This window comes from Neolamprologus brichardi, chromosome 9 (assembly GCF_056152115.1).
Source record: "Neolamprologus brichardi isolate AB-2024 chromosome 9, ASM5615211v1, whole genome shotgun sequence".
Taxonomy (NCBI): Eukaryota; Metazoa; Chordata; class Actinopteri; order Cichliformes; family Cichlidae; genus Neolamprologus; species Neolamprologus brichardi.
In genome coordinates this window covers 15,510,584-15,538,294 of record NC_142112.1, presented here as the reverse complement: position 1 = coordinate 15,538,294, position 27,711 = coordinate 15,510,584, and the positions used below count along the sequence as shown (strand labels likewise).

At 41.8% G+C, this 27,711-nt stretch overlaps 1 protein-coding gene across 2 annotated transcripts in view; it reads right to left on the bottom strand.

Moving 5' to 3' along the window:
* mmp16a (matrix metallopeptidase 16a (membrane-inserted)) overlaps positions 1-26,921 on the bottom strand; it is a 76,222-nt gene extending 49,301 nt beyond the window's left edge. The window contains exons 1-5 of one of the 2 annotated variants that reach the window (XM_006806315.2): positions 26,411-26,921; positions 8,073-8,221; positions 6,859-6,873; positions 6,456-6,578; positions 219-523 (exon numbers count right to left, since the gene is read on the bottom strand). In XM_006806315.2, coding sequence (XP_006806378.2) covers positions 219-523; positions 6,456-6,578; positions 6,859-6,873; positions 8,073-8,221; positions 26,411-26,536 — 718 coding nt within the window. In that variant the 5' untranslated portion in view covers positions 26,537-26,921. The remainder of the gene's footprint in view (positions 1-218; positions 524-6,455; positions 6,579-6,858; positions 6,874-8,072; positions 8,222-26,410) is intronic. The other variant, XM_006806316.3, reaches the window with a different exon arrangement.
* Positions 26,922-27,711: the final 790 nt, after the last annotated feature.

Sequence of the window (27,711 nt, the reverse complement as noted above, 5' to 3'; positions counted from 1 at the left end):
AACCTTATTGGCTGTCATGTCTCTGCAGAAAACCAATTAGCAGCAGCAGCTTTTTATGTGTAAGGGTCAGCAGTTTGGCTTCTGGTCGAGCTGCTGGGACTATTTTGTTGTAAATACTCAATAAAAGCCACTGTTTTATGACTGATGTCTGGTTTTGTTGTATTTTTGCAACAAGCTGATGAAACCATGAAGGTCAACAGTGTATTTACCATCCTTACCATCGTGGTTGGGGTTGCCCAGCGTCCAAGGCTCATCTGAGTCAAAGTGTGTGTCGCCTCCTATTCCCGGCCCTGGAAAGTAGGCATGGGCCAGGAAGCCCCCCTCGCCATCGAAGGGTGAGCTGTCTCCGTGGAAACCTGAAGCAAAGATGATGGTGATGTCCACGTCTTTCTTGCTCCTCTCCAGCTCGCTGTAGGGCACAGCCTCAAAGCGCAGTGGCGTCACGCTTTGCCACACGTCGAAGGCTCGCCGAATGGCGTCGTGGGTCTCCTCAGCACCCACTTTGGGTGTCACGTTTTTTATGCTGCAGAGATGTGAGATAAAAGACAGGGGGTAAAGAAGTTAGACTGGAGAAATGCACGCAAGCCAGATCATTTTCTTTTTATCATCAAGCCTCAAATCTGGATTTCTCTTTCAGCTGTCAAGATGAGCAAATCCATTGTAAATTGGTCTAATAAGGAGCTCACAGCACTGGGTAAAATAAACACACTGAAGAGTGGCTTATTGTGCTGGACGACCACTCAGAGGAAAAAGAAAAAAGACAAAATTAAAGAACAGAATCAAATCAGGGAAGAAAATAAAGTCCTGTGAGTTTGAGACATGGCAAGGCAGAAACTGACAGTGAGTTCAAGCACAACGGCTGAAAGAGGTGAACATCGCTGCATGTCAATCTATGTGATCTCACTACGCCAAACAAGAAGAGGGAAAAACCCAACTATCACCACTTTTCCCTGCACGCTGCCATTTCACGCTCGTCCTACTCGCCAACAGAGAGCTAAATGGAGCGATTTGTGAGAGAAAACAGCTGAGTCCTCCCCCGCCGGCTTTGAGTCGGTGCAGGTGTGGAGAGGATGGGACAATTTCTTGCCACTGGAATTTATTTTCTAATTAAGGATTATCAACAGTCCACTGCCTGCTGAGAGCCACAGTCTGGTTCGGGCAATCAGGAAAAACCTCTCTCCGCTTTATTCTAGTCTGACAATATCTCAGTGTCACGCTCTATTAAAATCTGGTTCGTCTCCAGGGATAGACAGATAGGTGTAGCTTACATCAGTCAACTTAAGACACTTGTAAACACAAGCCGCTCTGTGTGTTATTCTGCTGCTGCGTCTGATTTGGGAGGAACGATGATGTTTAATTTAAGCGTGTTAAAAAAAAGTGTGAGTCAAAACAGCTCTGCGTCAGTTTCTTTGTTTTCTTGTTCAACTGCTTCAAGTTTATTCAAGACTTCCCTGTTATCGCCTCGCATCCACCCCGTCTCCTTTGTGTACCCTCCGTCACCTCGTCACCTTTGTTCCCGTTTTCATTTGAGTTCTTCACAGTTTCTGTGTTTGGCTGTCAGCGCTGTCGTTTTCCATAATAGGAATAAATATTATCAGAACGCCTTTGTCTACCACTGCGAGGCACATTTATATACACTGCAAATTGATACCACACGTAAGCTCCGATTCATTATTGAATCACATTTGGTGAAGAGGGAAGCACAAAGGCTGGTCGTGAATTATAAATACTCTGCTATTGAATCACCTGCTACATTCCTTTGAATTGCTCTTCATCCCTTATAGCAAAACACAATCTGCTTTTCTTTCTCTGTCGGCCGTTTCAAGACTGACTCGCAGGCAGCTGACCACCACTCTGCCAGAGACGTGTTCGCTTTAATTGCACTCTCAAAAGTCTTGTGAAACTTTCTTTTTCTGATAATGATTTCAGAACTGAGCCCTGCAGACACACACACACACACACACACACAGAGTGAAAGTAAGAAAGTAATAGAACATACGTCATGATAAAAGACGAAGAAGCAGGGATGCTTTTAAATTTTTTTTAGAGCTATGTCTTATTTTTGATATCCTAGCATCCTTCCTGTTAGCCTACATTTAGACCTCCACTGTCAGGCAAACAGCAGCTGGTGCATGCACTGAGCAGAGACTGAGAAGAATCAGCGGACAGAGCAGTGTTTTTGTCCACCTAAAAAAAACAACAAAAAAAGAACATTCAACCTCCTTTCAGCTTCCCAGTAGCTCTTCAAAATAAAAGTCTCTAATATATCTTTAACTGATAATACCTCCATTCTGTTTGTTATTTTCACATCAACTGTCGAGTACAGCCACAAAACTCTACAAGCGTCCAGACGATGCAGTCACACTGGTCAAAAAGTTGACTGTGGAACACGATACACTTTTCTCCCCCTACGCTCAATATCTTGGCTAAAAAGCGAAAAGCGAGGCAGCATCACAACCCGACTGATTTTCAGTGCAGTTCTTGTGTAATCTTCTTTAAGAATGGCTTCTTGACAGCCACGTTCCACTGAGACCATTCCTGATGAGGCTTCACTGATGCATCTCTCAGGCCTCTGCTGGATTTCTTACCCCCCCATTTCAGCTTCAAAGATATACAATAATGTCTTTGAAGCTCATATTAAGTTGAGCTTAAAACTGTGTAAATTTTGAACTGTTCTACAGTTTAAAGTGCAGGTAATAAATGCTGTTATCTTAACCTGGGAACTGACAAAGCCTTAAATTCCAGAGATAATCTTGAACATCATCTAGAAGTGGCATTAGCTAACTATTCCTACCTAATTGAGACCACTTAAAGTGGCATCACGAATAGCCACTTTGTCTTTTAAAGGGCTTATGTAAAGCAGACTGAAGTACAAACGTGATAAAGACAGGGAAACAGTCCGTCTTTCGAATCAATATCGGCTGAACCAGAGAGAGTCACAAAGGTACAAACCTGTTATTAAAAGTAACACATAAACACTGTAGCACCACCAGGGTTCTGTGTGAATACATGCCCTTGTCCTGTTCTCTCTGAAAGGCCTTATCAACAACTGAGGCCACTCAAGGAATAAAAAAAAGATGGTTTTCATACGAGCCTGTGACACAACCTTCTGTATGTGTGTCCTATTTTAAGGACAAGTCAGATAAAGAGGGTAACACATGCAGGGCGAAGCTGCACAATAACAAATGGAAATAATCCCTGCCTGCTCTGAGGCCACACCACATATTAAACTCCATACTGCGAGGTGATAATGACTCCGAATGCAACTCATGTGCTGTAATAGTACCTGCATGCAGGGAAAACAGTAGGGATGCCAAAGCTAATTAGTGCCTCCCCACAGAAAGTACTGTATGTGGCTACACCGAGACCAGCACACACCTGGGGCTTGCATGCATTTGTTATACTTTCCAAATGTCAGTGTTATTTTTTTCAGGACTATTTTAAATGCTTGAAGCCTGTAACAGAAAGGCAGAGGTTCTTCGGGGAGAAACAATAGCAAGATATCCACTTTTTAGTTAGATTTCTACAGTTTAACTTATTCACCAGGAGAAAGTGTTTGTTTTGAGGTAGCGCCTGTTCCTTTAGCAAAAGACTCCTGGGAGTCCAGTGACTGTGTGCAACAAGAGCACCTGATCTGGGATTGAATGGTTTAGATGCAGTTTTAAGTTTGATATTATATATAATGAATTAAGCCAGCGCTCATCCTCTGCACAGTACCATCCGTGCAGTGCAGCACGGCGGTGGCAGCATCAGGTTGTTGGGTGTGTGCTTTTAAAATTCATTATGTCATGTCACCTGAGCACTCATGATCTTAGACTGAGCGGAAAGTTCAATGACCCTCAACACACAGTCAAGACATCGCTAAAGGGGCTTAGTGACTACGGATGTTCTTACTAACTTCCTTGTTAGTCAGTCTAATTTTACATTTCTTTTTACTCAACAAATCATTGGGTAATTAACAATGACAGCACATGTGCAGCCTTTGACAGCTGTTAGATGACCCAATTTCATATTCAGCTTTTACACTTCCAGGCATTACCACAGTCAGATGGCACTGCATAATATCTTTGGGCCAACGGTTAACATTAACATAAAGTGGCCAAGTCACAACTCTGGCTTGAACCTATCAAATATTTCAGGAAGGACGTGCAAATAGTTGCCCAACTTGACAAAGCTCTGGAAGGCCTGCAGAGAAGAATGTTAAAGATTCGCAAAAAGATTCGAGGTTGTAACATATTTATGTTTTATAAGTGGGGAAATGCTTATTCCAGCGTTATATATACAGATAAAACCTCTTTATCAAACACTCAGAAGTGTTCTAGCTAGCTAATGCTAATCACATTTTCATGTATGCTTTTACTGTCTTTAAATCACAGCTAATCTTTGTGTTTACTTCAACTTTGATTTGAATTTTAAAGATCTGCGACTCTTGAGAACTCTGAGAACATGTTTTATGACTGAGGTACAATATTCCTAAAAGTCAGCATCCTAATAATTTATGGGCATAAGGTGCTTTGGATAACCGTGACCGTCACTGTGACTCATAGCTTTCAGCACCTAACCTTACAAGTTTACTTGCAGTTAGCACAATTTTATGTTTACCACTGTCCATCGGTGAACCACGATTATACTTGAAAACATTTTTTCTTCAAACTGAGGAGGAAAGATGTTGCTTCTTATTCTGACACGAATGCATAGCAGCATATCTTAAATTACTGACAAGATTTTGATACTTGAATCATATTTAAATGAGGTGACCTGTTCTAACACTACATAAAGAACATTTAAGCAGATTAAAAGAGTCGTTAGACGATTGCATTCTCCAACTACCTCCATTGCAATCTGACATAAAAGGAGCAGCTGCAGGCACATCTGACAGCTGACTAGAGGCCACATCGATGTACACATCACACACACACATATATATATATATATATATATAAATATATATGCACACACAAATACACACACTCAAAATGCTCCCATTCATTTACATAACCCTAATCTGTCAGAGAGCACCCTCTGCCTTCCACCAGGGTTTCCTCCCCCCCCTCTCAGCTCATGTCTTTCTCTCTGAATCTGCTTCTCCTGTTCTCTTCTCTTTCCTCTCTCCTCATTTCCACCCTTTTCCTCCTCCACTCTGCATCGATCCGCCTCATTGGTTTGGTTTCTTATCAGTGGTGCTGCAAATGAACCACGTGCTCAATTTCAACTCAATCTCAAAAAAAGAAAAGGTTATTCGAGGCCACTGAGCCATTTAGCAGGAATTACCGCTTATGCAAAACATTTTTAAAAATCTATAATAATAACTGAAAAAACAAGAACAGCACTTGAGGATTATCCATGAAACACGAAGCTGAGGCAAGCAACAGTATAACACACATGAAATATTACAGAATCTGGGCTACTCACTACATCTTAGCAGAGAAAAATTATATAACCACAGAAAGCTGTCCTATACATTATTACTCATGTAGCGGGATGTCAGAAAACGCGCTGGTGAATTATGAAATCGGTGAGGTCACCAGTGCGCGTACACTCTTTTTGCGTTTGTGCTACATGTTCTGTCAGGAGCGAGACTGCTCCGGCAGTGAGGTGTGGGGTTTGATGGACACGGCCTGTGCTGCGGGTTAATGTGATGTTTAAGGCTCTGAGTGACGTGGAACTTTACTTGACCTTTGCTTTTATAGGTTTGCATCCATTACGCAAGTTCAAATATTGTGCTTCTTTCAGTAGAAATGGGGAAGTGAAATCAGGGATGTCAAAGTGATTTTACTTGGTTGGCCACATACAGCCTGTCTCAATACAAGAAACAGTTTTTGTACATGATAAAAAGCTGCTAGAGTAGGGGTAAGACATCTGTCAGTGCGACTCTTTGGGCTTTAACTGCAAGAAATGAATGTGTAAGAAGGATCTGGCAGCTCATTGCCCAGACTGTCCTGTAATTATTACACAGAGGTTTTGGTTAATCCAAAGAAAATGTCCCATTTTTTTTTTCCTGTAGGCTTTTCTAAAAGAAAAACAAAACAAAAACCCAAAAAACAGAAATTTCTTTGGTAGTTAGTGAAAAAACATCTGTCAGTTAATAATCTGTCAGTTAATTACATTGATGTACCATGAATGGGCATGTGGGAAGTCTTTAGCAGAGGGAAAATCTCATGGGCTGGATTGGAGTCTTTGCTAGAATGATTCTGGTCCACAGGCCTTATGTTTGACAGCCCTGCTATAAAGCTTACAGGCAGGGACAGGTCAAAAGCTCAAACCACACGGAAATAAAGGAGCTACTGAAGAAAAAAGTATTCTTTCTTCCTATCTCTATGTCTCCCACACGGCTGCTCGGGTGATTGGGGTCTCCTCACAGGTTGGGGTGTGTTTCTGGGGTTTTCTGAGCATGCTGTGCTGCTAGGTAGCACTGAAATGCCATTGAAAACAAAAGAAAAGCTGAATCCACCCACCTGTATGTGATATGTTTGTGTTGCCACTTCTGTCCCGTGAGGGCGTACCGTCGTTTCCTGACACTTAATCTGGACACACCCCCTATTTGGTCAGGAACCCCGCATCGGGGCTTCTTCATCCACCTGTGGACAGAGGCGGGGAGGAAAAAGGTTATATCGGCAGCAGCACATTACCTCCCCCACCCTGACACAGTGATGTCACTGGCTCACAGGAGCCAACTCTGAGCCAGTGTCACACAGAACAGATGTGCAAAATAATTCAATATGATGCAATTTTTGAACATTTATATGTAAAAGAAATGCAAAGATGACAACGTGTTGATAACAGAACACACGTACTTCATCGTAACACCCACACAGTGTAAAACTACATGTATTCAAATGTACAAAAAAGGTGCCTCACCTTATCGTGTTATCCCTACATTAATCGAGAGAAGCAGAAGGGGGGAAAAGAAACAGGCACTGTTAGCTCATCACATTTCACTCTGTTTCAGCCCAGCGGTTGGATAGCTGTTAGTCTGCATTCACATAGCTGGCCACCAACATCTCCACATCACAGTTCAGTGACCAATGTGAGCGCTTTTGCTGCGTGTAGCATGGATGGTATTTCGCTGTTGGTGCGCACAAATGTCAGCGAGCACTGTTTTAGTGATTTGCAGGTATAATGCGGCGAGGTTAAACCTGGGTAAATCCAGGGCTGCTTTAAAAACACAGATGATCTGTGCCCTCGTGCCACTGCCGCTCTCATGCAGATGAATAATTTAAAAACATCTCTTTAAAGACTTATGAGAGCCCCAGGTGGGTTTTCACTCCACTACACTCCTGTGTGCAGACAAAATATAATATAACAATGAGACTTTCCATTAAAAAGAAAGAAAATCCAAACCAACATGACCTGCTTGATTGCTTGTAGCTGCTGGGCTGAGGTTGGACTGTTCAAATGAGGACAAAGCCAACCAGAGTCGCAGCTCTTCTGTCTCCTCCACTGTCTATTAATACTAAAACATTGTGAAGTCTTTGATCTGGCATCGGAGGTGTACTCTTGCAAAAACCCTCTTTGATCACATTAATAAGCCCCACTTAGTCTACGTTACGCCAACTTTGCGTCTGGCAAAACGACTCTGGTTGCCTTAAAAATGTAAGACGGGGCAAAAAGAAACACAAACAGCCTGTACCTCCATTTTTGAAAAATGTCTAGTTCACTTGAACTGTGAGTCCTACAAAAAAGAAACCAAGCAACACAGTTCGCAGTGTGTTTTCCCTCCTCAAATTAATAAAACATCTACCTACAGTATGCCCGAGGCCCTCAGCGAATTTAGATTTTTAGTCTGAGACTGTTCATCAAATCATAAAAATCAATCTGAGATCCACATCTCTCTCTTTTTAAAAGCCACATGAGCAAGTCAACATATCCATAGTAATTACTTGTATTCAGGCGAATACAAGAAATGACCAAAGCAAACACCGTTTCTCTGTAGCTGTAATTTTACACTCAGCCGCTTCCTGTTGTATTCTTACCCGTGTTTTCTTATTTTGGGAATAAACCCATCGTGAACCTTGTGCATAATTCATACTATGGCGTCTTTAAGGGTATTTTTAAAGGTGTGTGTGACTCACTCTATAGTGTTGCTGTCCAGCGTGCCTGTGACATTTAGGCCGTAGCGGCGCTGCATGGCAGCGATAGCAGACTGCATGACTCGGGCAGAACGCAGCACTGACATTCTGGGGTCTGCAGGAGGGAGGTAGCCATACCTCTGGAGCCATGCCTATAAACAAGGAAACAAGGAGGAAAAAGGTTAGACATCACTGTAAACTCCAAGGAATAATCTGCAAAGACTGATTTTTGGACAGGAGCTAAACATGATCTCAAAATCATAAATAGACATTTGAAGACAGGAGGTAGCTTAGCTTGAGTATAAAGTTTGAAAACGTGGGGAAATATCCAGCTTGGCTCTTCCAACAGCTATAAAGCTCATTAACCGCCTCCGCTGTGGCAAGACACTTCACCCGCACCCTGTCCAGCTGAGCAGCGCAGAGCTGCTAGTGCTGAAGTGTGAGTCCAGAGTTCCTACAAGTAAATTTATGGTGTAGTTTGGGTTTTTTTCCTGTGCATGAGAAGCATTTTAAGCAGAAAGCACACTCCATACGACCTAGAACAACATTTAAATGTCATCAAGATAAAACTCCGCATTAAACTACACAGAGCAAAGATCAGCTAGTAACCGGTCTAAGGACACATCTGAAAAGACATTTGTAAAAGGGCATAAGTAGAGAGACAGAGAGAGAGAAATCTCCATACCAGTCTATAGTGCAGAATGTCATCCGTTATCATGTCATTTTACTTGTCTGGAAAGGGCTTTGGTGTAATAAAGCTTTGAGTGTCCCTATAAAATCCAGCCAGAGGGAATCATTGCTCAGATCTTTGGACCAAGCAGGAGAAGCGGGAATCGTCCGGGCGTCCCCACAGAAGAGGCTTTAGGGATTTGGATAGTCTCAGCCTCTCTGTATACACTCAGTCCTCATCGTAAAAATGCCAAATGTGGGATTAGCTAACTGCTGCATATCGGAACACAAAGCCAACAGCAAAACGAGGGTTAAATTGTTTTGCTTGAAGAGCGGAGAAAGTGAAACAACACAACGTTGGCCCGGAATCTCAAATACCCAGTGAACTCAGAACTGCCGCATGTTTGCCTCAGACCTTCTTATTTCTCTTTCAGCAACTCTGTGCTGTGAAACCTGAGCACCGTTCTCGTGCACAGTGTTTTCAAGCTGCTTCAGGCCCGCTGCTCAGGATAGCATACACACTGAGAATGAAATTTACTAAACAGGGAGGGAAGCCCGGAGTGCGAGAGCGAGAGGAGAATGCAATAAAAAGCAAGAAATGCGAGTCTATAGCTTCGTTTACGGTGACTGCGCTCCACATCCAAGCAGTAACAAAGAGCTCTTTTGAAACTTATTGTATATGCTGTTTGTAGCAGCGGTGCAAACAAGCTGATATGTATGACTCTTCAGAAGGTGAGAAGAACTGAACATGTCACTCAGCTAATGTGCAAATGAGGACACTAAATAAAAAAAACATGACACCGGGAGGATGCCCAGGTGCCTGAGCATTGTGGGTAAGTGTGGTGGCAACTGCACAAAGCAGATCCTAGCTGAGAATGTGAGTGATCTCATAAATAGTTCATGCAAACAAATGTCCTGGAGACGAGTGACAACATGGAGTTCCTACTGGTAATTAACAAAGCATCTTATGAGCAGGAAGAACGAGCAAGATCACTGAAATACATTTCTTTTAAAGAACTACAAAAAGCTTCTCCATTAGGTGATTGTGCAACTGAAGGGTGATTAGCCTAGCTTGACTTCAGATCCAGATAATGCTCATGTTTGTCCAGACTCTAGGGGTGGGCAATTAATTATCCCAAAGGGCCACATGAGAAATTGGAACTGCTGTGAGTGTGGCTGCACCAATAAGCTTAAAAAAAGACCTAATTAACTTATATTAGCTTATCAGTGTGGCCCTCCAAACAGTCCCACCTTTTGGGAAAATTAATGCCCACTCCAGTCCAAAGCAAGGGCTAAAGGGTGGTGCATGCCAGTGTAACAGGGCAGCTACATCTCTTTAATATATGAGCAACTCTAACCCACATAATTTCCTTATAGAATAATAAAGTATGCTGATTATGATTCTAATATGTTTGTGGAGACAGGTCTGTACTGAACTTTCAGCCAATTTTTAAGTGATTTTTTTATTGTTTTTTCATTTCTAATGAGCTGGTTGGAGCCCTGCTGTATCGCCCCATTTAACAATACATACCCACCAGCCTGCCTAAAGCTCACTCTTTAACATTTTATATATTTTTTAAGTTAACCTGCTTTGTTTTAAGGCAGCTTGATCCTTTCAGGCAAAGCCAGACTTCTAAACCTGCTTTATGCTAAGCTAGGCTAACTGCTGCCAACTTAATTACCAGCCTTACTATATATACCATATTGTTTCTCGCAACACAGGATTAAGTTCTTTCATAAAAAGGTGACCTGGAAAAATAACTTTCTTTTCTTTCCACACAGCCAGTTATTCTGAATCCTGACTTTTCCTTTAGTAATTTATGAGAATAAAGCTAAGAATTATATTGACAAAATATGGGGAAATTATGTTTTCTATTTAATTATTAAAGTAACTTCATACATTGTTAATTACACTTGAGGTAAAGACACATTCTTTCAGTAAGATCAGAACTATTATAACCAAACGTAAGCAGCATTTCTAAACTTTCTACTTTTTCTACCCTGAATCCCAAATTGTTTGATGAAAGGAAAATATTAACAGTGTCAATGACAAAGTTACTAACATATGTCTATGTTACATTGGAATATAAATAACATTAAAGAAAAGCAGCTTCTCATTGAAGTCTTAACTCTAGAATAAGCAACACTTTCTCTCTGTAGTTTGTGTTGTGACTGGCACATCTACTGAGACCTTCATGAAGAGACTCAAACTCTGCATCAATGACTTACAGTATCAAACTCCACTTTCATCACTTTGGCAGATGCCAAAATGTTACACCTGTGTCATGATTCACACTTCCAAGTACCTGCCTGTAAACCCCAAACCTCTCTTTGTGTATTTTCTTTCTTCCCTTTCTCTACTGCACGCTTTGGTGCTTTTCGTGCCCATCCTGCAGCCGCACTCTCCTCGTCCCCCTCTCGCTGTGAGTGGGTAGGTGATAACATTACAATGTGTGTCAGATTTACTAGATTCAATTTTAGTTAAAATAAATGAATAAATAAATCTGCAAATCTGACTACACATCAAGCCATGTGTTACAGTTACTCCATTGCGTTTCCTAGCAGACGAGTACCAAACACTGTAAGATCTTCTCTTTCTATGCCCACATCTTCTCCACCTCATGGTACTCTCTTTTCCTTCCAATGTCTGCTTTAATTCTTCCTGTCCTGTAATCATCTCTATGCCTCCCTCTCATCTCCTCTGTTTTTTTCTCCCTTTGGTAACCAGACTTTGGCTCTGTCCTATAACCACTGCCCTAGTGCTTTCAGAGGGAAAAGGGAGAGAGGAAAGGAAAAAAATAGACGATACAGATGAAAAGCACACAAGTTCAGACGTGGCACTGCATATTTGTAGCAGAACGCTTTTTCTTTTTCTTCTGTAGTTCTAAGAGACTACTGTAAAACCTGATTTCATCAGCAGAGAGATATTTTAATTCGACGCCAGCTTCAATCGGCTGGATGGGTTTTGAAAAAGTTTGGGCACATATTTCCTCCTGAGATAAAAAGAGGCTAGGGAGGCCAGTGTATTCGTTTTCCCAGAGGAAATATTTACTTCTGAAACTGAGATGTTCATGAACTTACAGAAACTGTCAATTTGTGACCAACACTTGGTGTGCGGATGTCATCGATGTTTACAGAGCTACGTGACGATTATGTAAATTAAAGGCTGCAAAGAAAACTCGCTTTTTTTGGGGGGGATGCAAGAACTAAGTGATGTGTTTGTGCTTTGAGTTATTGCGGCTGTCGCTGTCTACCACTCAAACATTGAGGGGATATTGGATGGTGCCAGTTCGAGTGCGCAGGAGGGGTGAAGGGTTGTTCGACGTCCCATATGAGAATGAAACATGGTGGCAGGATGTGGAGGGTGTAGCTGTCATACCGGTTCTTTATATACAGCACCGTGGGGAAACAGCACGACAGCACAAAAGGATGAATATAGCAGCAGAGGGCGACCGGTAATTCCAATGAAAATTTCCGCATTGACAGCAAAAACAGTCAGCTGAGTCATTTCGGTCATTGTGTCTCTGCTACTGCAACGTTTGGCAGAATAACCAAAATACGGGCTATTGGTTCATGTCCGCTTCCTCTAATCTCTGGACATCCGCTTCAAAACGCAGCCTCACTTCTTTTTAGAACTTATACTCTTGATACGTCGGTTTGACATCACCAGGATGGTTTTCATAGAGTCTCATTCATTAAGCTAAAAACACTCCAAACTGTGTTTGTTGTAGTTTTTAAAAAAAGCTCAGATTACTTCAAAGCTTTTTCCTCAAACCGCCGCTTTTGCTCGCATTTCCTCGCATTTCCTTGCGTCGTCGTTCACGCGGAAAACCAGAAACTTCCACAGTCAAACAAAAAAGTTGCCACAGTTGCAGTTTCAGGACCAAAATCCACACGCTGCAACGCAGGAATCAAAGAGAAGCACGAGCTCAAGGCTCACATTTATTAAAACTGCACACGTTCAAAGATTCAATCCAAGGCTTTGATCTTTAATTCCGTCATAGTGCCAAACTTTATGTGACTCCGTTGGGAGAGAGGTTAAAGATGGAGGAAGCACAAGTATAAATTATTTCCAGTATTTCCAATATTGCAGAATTTGAAGCTATAATAAACCGTGAGTATTATGTCCATTCGTTCATTCAGAGTTGACTTTTACAACCTTCACGATGGCGATCTTATAATCAGCGAGAGAAAAAACCTGAAGATCTAAAGACGTGTTCTGCTGAATCAGTGCCGAGCACTTTACTTTTTCTACATTTCACTCTCCCATCTGTCCTTATCTCTTTCTGTTTTCTTTCATTATCCTCCCTCTCTGCTGCTGCCCACTTCTCATCCTCATCGATTTACTCTTTCCCTTTGTGATCTATGGTTCCCGGGGTTCTGCCGATGCAAGGGTTCCTGAGAGCAGGAGGCTCCACTTCGACAGCATCCTTTATTCAATAAGACAGAAATTCTTCCCCGTCCTGCTCTCTGCAAAATGGATAACGAGGGAGCTTGTGAACGTAGATGGTTTGGTTCAATAAAGTTGCAATTTGGATTTCTTGTCAGTGTAATAACAGGGACACAGAACAGTAACCGTACTTTTTATAGTCACAGGGATTGCAGATAGAAATAGAGCCCAGGACAAATGAGCAGGAGATGGTAAAACCATGAACACATCAGTGATTCAGCTCCCAGATCAAAGCATCAACACTTTTTACTTCATATGCTTTTAGTGTTTGCAAAGGGAGCTCAAGAAAGGGCAGCTACAAAAGACATCCAAAGAAATATTTGGAGCACTGAAGGAACAGTTCTGAATTGTGATAAATACACCTTTCAACTTGGATTTTTTTGTTATTTTTTGCACAAAGCAAGATATATTTTACGACTAAAAATGTCCAAATAGCTAATAAAAAGAAAAGAAGCCCAGTTCCCCTAGAGGTCTGTTGTTGCCGTCTCCAAAAGACAGTAAATGGTAAATGGATTGATTCTTATATAGAGCTTTTCTACTCTCCAACATGCCACATTCACCCAGTCACACAAGCACTTTCTTCTATGCTTTAAGTGCTTTCTATCTGCCATTCACACACATTCACATCCGATGGATGCATCGGTTAGCAACTTGGGGTTAGTAACTTCCCAGGTATGCAGACTTGGGGAGCCAGGAATCAGACCACCAACTTTCCGATCAGCAGCTGACATGCCCTACCTTCTGAGCTCAGGAGTAGGGCTGGGTATCGTCACTGATTTCTAGAATCGATTCGATTCCGATTCACAAGGTCCCGAATCGATTCGATTCGATTCAATTCGATTTGAATCTGGGAAATTTTGCCTCAGACAGTCAGAAATAATATAATTCAGATCAGTACATTTACATATTTTTGTATCTATAAAAAGAAAGCTGACATTTTCGAGACTTTATCAAAGGTGTGAGCGTCACAGCAGAGGCCTTTGTGTCAAAGTAGCTGAAGATAAAACACAGAAAAACATGAAGGTGATTTTCCTGGCCTGGGATTTTATAAAAATATTCTGCAGTACATCAAAAACAAAAGAAAACCATTAACCAGCATATGAACATTACCTCTGAAGTTACAGCGATTTTATTAGAGATATGGCTAAGCGTTTTGCATTTTGTATAATTTTAAAAAGTTTAAATTTGTTCAGAAGCCTATTGAACGGCAGAAATTAGGTTTTCTTTTCAGAAGTAAGTAAAAGGAAAAAAAAACATCAGCCGACAGAGCTGTACATATCGGTAGACTTGTGCGTAACAAGCAAGCGAATAATGCAGAAAACAGATTTCGGGGATAGACGGGAAACTGTTCTTGAAGTACACTGAGAAAGAGAGAGTGAGAGCTGTGCATGAAGTGTGATTTTATTGTGGTGGAAGCAAAACAGCAAAAGTCAGAGTGAATCCATGACGATGTTTATGTGAAGCTTAGTTTGGATCTTCTTTTGCTGCTGGTTCGGTCAATATCGTTTGGAGAGAGATCAAACTAACAGCTTTAGAATCAGTGCAAAAAGGGCGTAAACACAAAGGGCGGACCCGCCGAAACATCAGAATCAACGAGCTGTCGGTTTTCAGCCCCGACCGTGTCCGTGTCATCGGGTGAGAAAGGCGACATCTCACTGATTCTGATCCGCACTTTGTGTTTACGTCTTTGTGCAGAAGCCGTGTACTTGCTCTCATTTACTGTTTTAAATGTTTGGTGGTTGTCAAAATTTTGTGACGTTTCACCTGAGATTCTGGAATTTTGGGCAAAATACATTTATATAAAAAAATCGATTCAGGATTTTAATGAATTGATATCACGTTATCCAAGCCAGAATCGATTTTAATCGATGAATCGATTATTAAAACCCACCCCTACTCAGGAGTAGCTCAGGAGTCAATTCTCATATTAGATCTCAATGTTAAAATGTCTTAAACTAAACTGTTTAAAGTGGTGTGTACAGATAATTACCACCTCTATTACAACTCTGTGCTAATCAGCTAATTTAGGTTACTGGACTAGACCTCGTGACTGATCAGAGTAAAGTTTATCCTGGCAAAAGATGATGCTTCTTATGGCTGCTCCCCTTAACAAGGGAACATCACGGCTAGCTCGGCATGTTTGATTTGGCAGCTTTAAGGTGCCAATGTACTGGTATGTACAATGTAAAACTGGCACGATCGTACACTCGTGTCCCAGCTGTGACAGCGCCAAGTTACAAAGCTCAAGAGGTGCACTGTGGTGAGAATTCCACAATTTTCACCACAAACTAATTACCATACCACCTAATCACCATAAACAAATTAATCCTCATACCTAGTCGATCAATTTAAGCACTCACCCCAAACCAGCCAAGCATTGTTCTTTAAGTACTGAGCTCACCCTGAAAGCAGAAGGCAGCAAAAGCGCTATAATGAGGTTAAACTTCTTCACAAATCAAGTCCCTCTTGAAGTGGAAGGATAAGGAGTCAACCAGCAGTGCCCTGACAGAGGCTAAAATCTCTGAAATGCATCAGTGCCTATTTTTGGGTTCTCCACACTTGATTTCACTTTACTTTGAAGTAGATTTCTCTCATGCTTTAGATGTGAGAAGAACCTGGCCTCACCTAACCTCCCTGCACACTTCTTCACAGTGAGTGCATTTCTTTTTCACCCTTGTCACATTATGAGGAAATGAAATCCACACACACACACACACACACACACACACACACACACACACACACACACAAACACATATCTCACGGTTTCAAATTACCGTCCTCAAAGTTGCCCTAAAAAGCCTCTTCTGTCCCATTTTACACCTTTACCTGTTTCTCTACGCCTCTCATTCAACTACTTTCAACTACACTTTTCAGTTAGAGAATTGTTTCAAACAGAGACTAAAACTTGTATTATCATTAGTAAAGCCATCTCAGGTGAATTTAGGCAGCATTCAGGAGAGGCTCAGACATCCAGGAGAGGCTCAGACATCCAGATGTTCGACACGAGTGCTGAACTGAGGTGAACTCGAACTAACTTTCGTCTCATCAGACCACCTTCCAACGAGCTGACTTGGCTTGTGACTTGACGAGCAGAAGGCGGGCTAATTAGCCGATGGGTGCCATCAAAAGGCCACCTTGTAAGGCGACGGGATCACTCCATTATGGATGAGATGTGGCTCAGGAAGCCCGGTCGTCATGGCAACACACCGCCATCACACAGCAGCTGCTGATGTTGGCATTTGTGACTGATCAGCTGATAGGGGCTTGGTCCCCTCAGGTTACAGAGACGGCATGTGACCTATGTTGGAGACCACATTTGCATTAGCTGTTCACTGTGAGCTTCAGTCAGAGGATGAGGGCTGTAGGATAGCTACAGTTAGTGTGCAATACAATCGTTTTTGTTGTTGTTGATTTTGTCTCATGAACAATTTACAGATATGGCCCACGTGGATTTCATGGTATTCTAACTTTCTGTAGGTTTTTCTGCTTCTCAACCTTAGTCCCTGTGATAAAGGGACAGCAACATTTTCTCAGCCTGTCTGCAAATCTCTGAATTACACTCCTACTTGGAGCGGGCTTATAACAGACCCTCAGCGAACGCCAGAGAGTTTGTTTACAAGCTTGTGAGAAATTTCACAGGCATGATGGAACAGAAGAGATCAACTGTTCATCATATTTTAATTGAGCTTTGTCAGGCTGAGTGCACATGCTGTTGCTGGAGATTTATAAGAAATGATATTCTATTATATACAGACAGTGATAGAGCCAAAATATGTTAATCAAAGCAAGAAAGTGCTGAGCATTTCTTACACTGCGGTGGAACATCACTTATATTAATTTTATCTTTTTTTCTGTAGGCTAAGTAACGCATTTCCTTGGTCACTTACTTTTACTATTTGGTGATACAAGCATGACATCCATCTAGAACATACCATGAAGAAACATTTAGTAATTTTATTTTATGATCAGTAGCTGTGAAAATGTTGTTATTAAGCACTAATAAAGTGCACAAGCGCATTAGAATTTAGCTGAATGATTGTGCTCATCAAGTGTGTCCACATGGGAGTGAGAGTTGCAGAGAAATGGTTACTGAAAGTTACTCGTGGAAAACAGCTGTTACTGGATATAACTACTGTTCTCTGATTATGTGTTTAGCCTTCATTACACAAGCCTAGAGACCGGTCTGCACCCTCCTGCCAATGGAAAATATCTACCTCCAGAGTAAAGTTGTGCCTCAGAGCTCTGAGGCACAACTTTACTCTGGAGGTCAACACATCAACACAATCAACACATTTCAAAAAGTGCAACTTTTACTTTGAAGACAAATGGTCTCGGTTTCCAGTGGGGTTATAGTTTTCAGTCTGCAGTCTTCTATGCAAAGAAATGGTAATCGTAGCCACCTGCTAACAGTCAAAGAAACTGTAAGGAGAATTTAGGTATTACACCCAATATCTCTTTGCCACTAATTTCATGCTAGCGGCTGGCAGCAACCTTCAGCAACCACTTGTCAATCGCTCACAGAATGCACATTTTTTTCCTAGCGACAGGTGGTTACCATAGCATTGCTGACCAATCTCTAGGCCTGCATAATCGAGGCTCTAGCAGTCAAATTCACAGCAGCTGCCATGAACCATTTGCAACTAGTGAGAGAATATTCATTTTTCTCTTGCAACCAGTGGTCGTCAGCTGGTCTCCAACCAGTCTGTGTGAACAGAGCTTAAAAGCCTTTACCTCTGTCTGGCCCATGGATAGACACAGAGTATGCCTCAGCTTGAAGATACTTTTTAAAATGTGGTAGTGCTATTTTTAAATTAGATTTTATAATTAAACCATTTTTCTGGTGGCTGAACTAGTCTTTAATTATTCAGGAGGTCCACATGTCGAAACTGTGATCAAACTGACATCTAGCTGTCAAGAAATGGCCAACCATCCTTTTCACAAATAGGTAGCTGCATTAGCAGAATGAAACTCTGTGTGTCAGTTAAATTGTTGCCGAGACAGAAATACAACCTGTTAAAGGGCAGCACCTGTCAGTTGTGGCCTCAGACACTGAAAGCCCTTCTATTTTCTATTCTGCTCGTCTAATGTGAATGATTTACACCCCGGCATGCTGACAGAATACAATTAGCTCCCTGCTAGGACAGAAAAACAGTATTGGAAGACCTTGCCCAGAGTCTTTTCTACACTACAAATAACACGCTGACCAATTACTCTACACTTTAAAAAGGAGACTGAATGTACTTTTTAAAAAATGATTTCAGCTGCAACTGTTAAGAAAGCCTGTGCCCAAGCATTACTGTTGAGCACATCCAGCCACTTGATTCATTAATAAACATTTAGCAGAGTAGAGAAATTACATCAAAATGTCCTGTGAGTATACCCAGTGATGATGGTATGAAGTGGCTCAATCTGTGCTGCAAGTTGGAGCAGAGCTGCTAGAAGTGATCATCTCTCAGCACAGGTGACTTGTGGGAACAAGATCCCAGCCTTCTGGGGAAGCCTGCCACCTCTGACCGCCCTGAATTATTCATCAGTTACATGCCGGACCACTGCGAGTATGCCAGGGTCGTCAAGGCAACCGCAGCCTTTTCCTGCCCACACAAATAACCGCATACCCACATGATTCAAAGTGCTGTACTCAAATTCATACTGTAAAATTTAAACGAGGGAAAAAGAATCAACCTGACTTTTACTGAAACCAAAACCATCGTCTGCACCTCATGACCCTGATGCGATGCGATGACTGCAGAGGCTGAGCAGGGCGCTGCAGCACATTTAGCCCCAAGTGCCTACGCACACACGCACACAAACACACAATGGCTTTATGCATGCCATGTCCACCCTCTCAGTGGCCCCATTAGGACGAAATGTCACAAAAATGTCATGGAAAAATGTCAGAGTCTGATCATACATACTGATCAGAACAGCGGGCTTTAAGTGGATAATCTTTTGGGAGCTTGTCAAAGTATTTTAATGACTTAAGATAATGAAAAATGACAGCAAGAAACATCAAGATTATGGCATGTGACAGGAGCTGCAGTATGACATCAATCCTAAAAGACAAAAACCTCCATGAGGCTGTTTGATATTCAGGTTTCAAAGTACATTAATTTCTGCGATGAAGCCCAATCGCTAATTCAAACACGGTGAAATGTGATTACATGCACGCAGGAACAGATTGAAACACTTGTCGTGACTCACAAAACTATGCGTACGTTTATATGTACACACACGCACACACCCCAACACACCCCTGAGCGTTTGTCAAAAGCCTAATTGACAGACTTACACGTGATGCCCCATTGGCATCATCTAATGTTGCTGTTGTTAGTGACATTAAAGATTTAACAGCTCAGTAAGCTGTGACCAAAGACGTGTCTTAGAAAGAAGGAGACTGACATGCAGGGAAAAATTCTGAACAAAAACATAATAACAAGTGGCTGCTCAGAGAAAGTCAGGTGTGCGTGCGTGTGTGTGTGTGTCTGCGTGTGTACGTGTGCATGATTATGAATCATTTACGTCTGTGCAGGTGTTGTTGTATTTCTCCAGGATTGGGTGAACAGACTGACACAGACACCCCAGTGGCTCACAAATCTGCTCTCTTACCAAAGCCAAATGACGTCAAGAAATGGTGTGTGTGTGTGTGTGTGTGTGTGTGTGTGTGTGTGTGTGTGTAATCCATATGATTCCTCAGTGAGAAACGAGGGCGAAGCGCACCAATATAAATACACTCATAAATATGCCTGCGTGCACTCAGACACAGGAGGTGAGCTCATGCACACTAAGTGTACTGTATGTAGGAGGAAAATACGGCTGCAGGGAAACAAAAGCAACAATTTAATATCGACTTTGTTAAAGATAAATTGTTAAGGAATAGCCAGCCCAGCCACTGATGGAACACGAAGCCCGTGCCGCAAAAGGACGTGATGCAGTTTCAATTGGGGGCTATTTTGGAGAACTGTGTAGTTAAGTTGTTAATATCAGTGCTGATAACCACCGTGGCGCAGGGAAAGTAAAGAAACATTCAGCCTTCATTAACTGTAAATTCAAGGAAAAACACACCAAAGTACTAAGCACACTGTTTGAGTGCCAAGCAATTTCTGGGAAATAAAGGAAAAAAAAACCCAAAAAGAAACCCACACCAGTGAACGCTTATCACCAAAAATAGCAAATGAGGTCTGTTAACACTGTTTTCTAGTGTATGGTGTTATATTAAAACATAAATTCTCTCTATGACCTGCAGGACACACAGGCACATGGTGTGTCATCCACACACGTTCGCATCAATTGTTTTCCATTATTCAGATGCCACTCAGGGGCTGAGCATGCCAACTGGTAACATGAGCTGAGACGTGGGGATGAAGCTCTCCCATTCCTCACACAGTGACAACAGCACTGAGTAGTTTGCACTGGGCAGCACTTGAGCTTGGCTTTAGCCCAGTGGTGAAAGCAGCAACACTGCCTACCTATGTAAAGAATAGTACAGTAATAGTTTATTTAATTATTATAAACTTACTCAAGGGATAGTTTGTCAAGCATGATTTTGTTGCCACAGTTGGATGAGAACTTCTCATCCCATTCTTGTTTTGTGACCATTTAAAAATGACGCCAAATACAGAAGACAATAAGCTTTGACTAGCATAATGCCTAGCCCAGACTGCACAACATTTTTGCCCTTTATGACTGGGGGGGTTGTGTATCGCGCTGTCTTCGAGGACATGTGCGATGGTCATCAGGAAGGAGACGCTAGCTAGAGATTTGCAGAAAAACAAAGTGACACTGGATGTGTTGCTCAATTTCAGCTCCAACACCAATGCCAATCACCACATCGGTCAGTTCCAGTCACAGACTTGAAGGAACTGCCATCGAAGACTCTGAAAACTTGTAAGAAGCTACTTCCTCTAATCGCAGCTCTGACTTTCAGTTGCTGTGACACACTATGAAATACAAAATGATCAAGTTGCATTTTCATTCCTGATGCAAAGCAACACCCTACTTTGTTTGTTGCAGGTCATAATCAGGCTCAATTCATGTAGTCTGACCTGAATTTGAAGCTGATTCAGCACAGCCATGTAGTTAAATGTTAAACTAGCAAGTTGGTATTAAAAAAAATTTAATCACTGCATGCAGCATAGGTATAACAATACGTTCCAGTTCAAGTTTGTAGGATAATTAATAAACATGTAAATACAGATGTTTATTGATGCTGATTGATGCATTTATAGTTTTGGACAGAACAAAGCAAGCCATCTTCATTTTTCAATTATGCTAAGCTAACAAGCGTTTATATTTGTTACAAAGATGTAAGGTGTATGCTTCTGTTTTACACTTATGGCCCGTCCATTACTGTGCAACAAAAGGTCAAAGTTCGGTTCTGCCTTATGATTGATGATGATCGGCTCTTTCACGATTCCTCACTAACAGGTGAACAAACAGAGCGAGCTGACAGAACTCTTGGTTGGAGTTAATAATCACAGCCGACAGTCAGCAGAGTCTAGCCAAACCACCTTTTATTAATTCATTCATCCATCTGAGAAAGGATGTGTTAACAGATGGGAGTACAACTTTGCGCTGTCTTTGTTGTACAGCAGATTATCTTTGACTAAGCAACTTGTCTTTGTCTCTAGCGAGCACAGTGGGATGATTCAAACACTTCAAACACTCAGAGCGCAGCTCTGCACCTGATGCCTCCCAGTGAAACACTGAGTGTAACCAAGGCAGCGTGACGCTCACGAGGCTTTAGTGGGTGCACATCGGTGTTGTTGTGCTCCAAGAGCATCTCAAATGTAAATCACAGATCACAGAAATACCTGCAAGCAATACAATTAACATTTTGAGTGATTAGGCCATCTTTGGACACAGATGGAAAGCAAAGCAATAAAGATGTATATGGTCATGTTTTTATAACATAATAACATATTTATGTTCATATAAACATATTCAAAGTATTCAAATTCCAGAGGAAAAATAAACACTGAGGAAATGTTTCAGACACACTTTTCTCTTAAAGTTGTTCCAGTGTTTCGGCAAAATTCTGCTTCTCTTCCTGTAACTGACAGGACACATAATCATCTTTGTAAGGCTTCTCCAGTGGAAACTTATATTATGTACACAATAAATGAGTGACTATTTGTAGTGCTCCATATTACAGCTTTATTGTACAGTATAATTCAACTGGAAATGTACTGTGAAACTAAACAGATTATTAATCTCACAGTGTGTCACTAACTAATAACAAAAATATGTAGATTAGCAAAGAAAATTAGGAATCAGCACATGCTACACTGGCAAACTTCTGGCTTCAACGTTAGCATTAGCATTATAAGGAACCCAGACAAAGTCCTTTTAAATACTGCACTTTGTGTCATGGATATATCTTCAGGAATGTCAGCACGCCATGTTAAAGTTGGCTCAGGGGCTTGCATGCCATGTTGCTAACATGATTTTTGATTATCTGAATAACCATCAAGTTGTAAGAAAACTAGCTACTTTATGCAACTATTTTTTGTTTAAATGATATACATTTACTTTACCTGGTAGCATGCTAAGCACTGCCACTAAAAGGTAGTGGTAAAGCATATACATACATATAGCATTAGTTGCTTTTTTAAAATTTATTTTTTATTTTTTTATTTATTTCATATTTATATCCTGTTCATAGCCTGTACATAGCTTGTACTCACTACAGCCTGTACATACTTATAGTTATAGAATATTCATAACATACTTCATACCGTGTACATTATAACATACCATAATAGACCCATTTCTGTAATATACTTACATATCTATATTATTGCTAATATATATTGTAATATATCTATATCATGGCTAAAGCACTTCTGGATGGATGCAAACTGCATTTCGTTGCCCTGTACCTGTACATGTGCAATGACAATAAAGTTGAATTCTATTCTATTCTATTCTATTCTATATAGAGGCTTTATTTACCGACCACTATTAAACAACAGAACAGAAGAAGAATACAAGATTAACTGCAAAGCGACAGATTGATGAAACATTTGTGAGAATATACAGACGGCTACTTTCAACTTTAGGAAAGAAAAGGAAGGAAAATTATTTCAAGGCCAAACTGTGTCAGGTACAGCTAGCAGACGACAAGAGTACCACAACTATACATAGTCATTTAAGGGGGATTTAAGGGTAGGAGGTGATCTTGGAAGAATAACAGTGTAAAATGGAATCATACATTTCCTTGAAATGCCTATCTCCAGTGTAGTTACATTTTGGTATGTGTGTTAGAAAATCAGCATGAAATCAGATACACCAGAGGCTGATCAGCCAGTCATCCATCATGGCCAATCAGCTGAAAACAGCCGACTGGCCCATCGATCTGTGCATCTCTACTTCAGACAAACTTGGAGCGTGGCCGAGCACAGCTCGGCATGTCTCTGCATTTGTGACACTAAGTGGAGAAAGCGCTTATAAAATATTAAGTTACATTTCTCCCTCTAACTGTCTGATATTGTCAAACAGGGATAGAGGGAAAATCTCTCTGTTTTAATTACTCTGAATTATGTAAGAGCTAATGATAAAAATAACCTGAGATAAATCAACTGCCTGCAAGGCCCACCTACAGCATGACGCCTCGCAGAGAAAGCACTTACTTTATTGGCTGTCGCACAAAAAACGTTGGCTCATCCATGTAAAATCAGTCTGGACTGAAACAGAAAATAATACTCACAAGGAGATAAACAAAATTAAGTCGAGCCTGAGCCATTGTTAATGGCGCTGTCCAATTTGCAGAGAGAATTACTTCAGGGGAGACAATCGAATGGACGAAAGCTGAAGAGCTTTCAGAAATCTTTCTGCAGTAGCCATGTATAGTGCTGAAGTGAGGTGTTACACGTTCCTATTAATTACTCTTATCACCGAGTGACAGGCTGTCCTTCCTGTGAAAATGTCATCCAAAGCAAGAGGAAACAGGAGAAACAAGTGGGGGAATGACAGCATTACAGCCACTTTGTCTGTGAAGTCAAATCCAGGAAGGTCGGCAGCAAAGGCTCCATCCAAAAGGGTGAGGTTTTCTAAAAGACCGCAGTCTGACCAGTAATCACAGGGCAGGCTCAGGATGACCTCCCACCTCAAACCACACCTGTTAATTAGAGGAAATACTCATCTGTGTCTACTCTCTAGAACACTTGGTGTAGGAGTAAACACAGTCCTAACAGCTGAGCGAGTGGCTCCAGTGAAAGCAGCACAGACTCCAAACAGAAACTGTTTAGAAAGATTGCGAAACTGCAGCCAAATTCTGCCAGCCTGGAGCGGGACTGCACAGCATGTGCTTTACTGTGACTTTGCTCTTCTTTGAATACCCCTTAGGATCAAATTAAACACTTTCTTTTGGGGGGTTTTCTTTAAGCCTCATTCATTGCTCTTTTCTCCCATGCCGGGCATTCCCACTTGAAGCAACTTGTCAGTTTAAAGCCCACCTGATGCTTAAATCAAACTTGTTGTTGTGCAGAGCAGAGTGCAACTTTCGGCAGCCTCGACGCCTCTCTCATCTCATTTGTGACAAAGACGACAGCTAAATTAGGGACCAGAAAATGTCTCGCATTACAGCGGAAAGCCCACTTTTCACTAGCAAATGAATGAGAACGTGTGGAGGCTTTTTCAGTCCTCCACACGTGCATGAAAACACAGTAATCATAGATATCAAACTACTGTAAGCACGCTTGTGAGCTCGCTGGCATCTTTACCTGACAGGCACAGCAGGGGCTCATCTTGAGGTACTTTGCATTAATATGCACACTGGTGCTGTTGCATTTATTTGTAGGTTGTCAAAGTTAATCAGCTCCTGAGAATGACTTATTAAAGTTGAGAGACTTTGAAAAAAGACAAAAAATACAAAGAGAGCCACGACCGCTGAGCACATTCACAATTCAGTGACACAAAGAAACAACAGATGCAAGGGCTGGAGGTGGATAATAAGATTCAAGTGGAGGTGGACGACGTGGGAGAAGGGAACGCTCTGCGAGAGAACGATGATGTTAACGCTAATAATGCGTTTTTCATCAGGTTAAATGGAACCGAGCAGCACGGGTTATTTTCTTCTTTTTTTTTTAACCAGAGATCAGGTCAGTGCTGCCTCTCCGCTTCTGGCATGCCAAGCTTGCAAATCATGTGGAAATGTGGATGTGGGACTCGAGTCACTGTCAGTACACATGCCAGGATGATCCTGTGCAGCAGCTCCTGTTTGCATGCGTGTGCATGTGTGAGAGAGATAGACAGGAAAGGGGCTGCTGAGCGCAGTGTCACAGCCTACTCTGGATGTAAAAGGGGCAGACGTGCACGGCAAAAGCCACAGATTAAGTTGCACACCATCTTGAAAGAAACACTAGCAGAAGTTGGAGAGATTATTTTTAAAAGTCTGAGTCTCAGAGTTCATTGGCACAACACTTGTAGCCTGAAGACCTTCAACTACCCATTAAGCCGGGAGGTTGTTTCAGAATACAAGCTGCCTTTGTGAAGGAACCTTCCCTGCTTTGTTAAATTCTCATCTGGCTGCCCACATTGTTCTCTGTGACCCCATAAGATCTCCTTTCAGAGTGCAGAGTGAAGCCTTAGACCTGAGCTTGTTTGTTTTTTGTTTGTTTTTGCAGACACGGGGTATGTGAATGCAGTAAAACCACTAAAACACAAAAATCTCGCACATACCCACTCTGAATGTCTGCCCATTGACTTCTGACATTGTTGCTCATGCTGGCTCCGTTTTTAAAATCATAGGGTTATGCATTGTTTACATACCTAGATAAGAGTGGAAATGTTCTTTTGTTTGTGTGTTTTTTGGGGTTTTTTTACATTAAGGTAGCCCACATTTTGCTTCAATCCAAAATTCAATGTTTCAGCACTCTGAGAACACAAACAAGCACAAGCTGGGGAGCGAAATAAAGCTTTGAAACCCTCTAAGAATACCTGCACTTCCATTCAGAAATGCACATTCCTTGGGAAACTGTCTAAAAGCGGCTACCGAACTGGGTAGAACTACAACCCAGCTGGGCATCTCACAAAGGCTCTGTTGTTGTGGTTGGTGAAACATCAGCACAAGGGACTGGAGTTACAGAGCAACTCTAACACTTTATTATTATTATCATTATTTTAAATGAGGATAAAAATAACACAGTTTAATTTAACAAAAAAAGTGAAGCTGTTGTTGTGCGGGAAAATCTCTTGGATGTCAACAAATCAGTCCTCTTACCTCTACACTGAACGACTGCTCCTCTCCGTTCACGGCACATAAAATCCACAGCAACAACTGCAAGCATAACGTCCCCATACAGCAGCTATTAAGACATCTCCTACTGCGGAGCGCCAATAAAACCATAGTGACCCCCGCTGTTGGAGCTTATTGTCTGCGCTCAGTTTTATTTACAGGCGACACAGAGAAATGGGCAGCGGGAATAAATCCTACACATTTGGCAGCAACATCGCTGATGTCTCGCTGTCTCTCTTGCGGTGCCGAAAGCAGAGGACGGGGGAGAGAAATGGGCGAAGGAGCGGATTTGTCGAGCCCTCGCACCCGCTGCTTTCGCCGCGGTTTCGGGAGGAGGTTATCCCCGGGGAAAGAATCGCTGTTAACGCCTCTCAGGCGCCTCCTGGTCCCACAGTCCCCGGGTCAGTCCTCCGGTACACCGGCCGTTGTTCCAAGCGGACGCGTCCAGCCCGTTTTCTGCACCGCGCGGCATAGCTGCCCGTTTTCAATCGTGTTTCCCACCGAATGCGCATGTGCACACTGGCACGAGCGCCCCCTCCCATCCCCATCCTCGTCAAAATCCCAGATAAAAACAACAGTCCTCATCCTGCCAGTGCAGTTTGACACAAACGTAAGAAGCGCTATTTTCGCACTCAGCATATTCTGCTATTGTTCTTCTCTTTGGGTAAATAAACACGCAGGCTTCCGTATTTGGCTCCATGGCATTTTTCACATGGCAACAAGCAGGGACAGCTTATTATTGTGCTAATATAACCAACTTTATTTCATAACTTGAGACGAGTAGAAAATTGTGACTGTTCATAAATGCCCCATAAGCTTTTATGATGTAAATATTAAACTGGGTAACATAAAAGTGCAAGTTAAATATATTTTAAAAATAATAAAATGTTTACATGGTTTTTATATCTTTTTAAATACCTTCTTCCTATACTGCTATGTATATTTAGATTTACATTCTTATTTTTATGATTTCTATCAGCCACAGCCAAGCTACATGTAATGTGCTCCTGTGCTCATGCCTATGGGATTTCTGTATCCATGTTTTAAACCCTCCTTTGCCAATAGAGGGCGATGACAGGCTCAGTGTTCAACCACCACCCTCAGTGTGGGTGTGTAATCCTACTCCGATATCTCCTGTGTGTCAACTTGGCTTCCAGTATTAGGTAATGATGCCATCAGGAGTGTTGTCACCGTAGAGAAAGTGATGTGTTCACGGTTTAAGAGCGCTCCTTTTACAAAGAAACCTTTCATCAAAGTCTCATCTTTGCATTAATAAAAGACTGTGA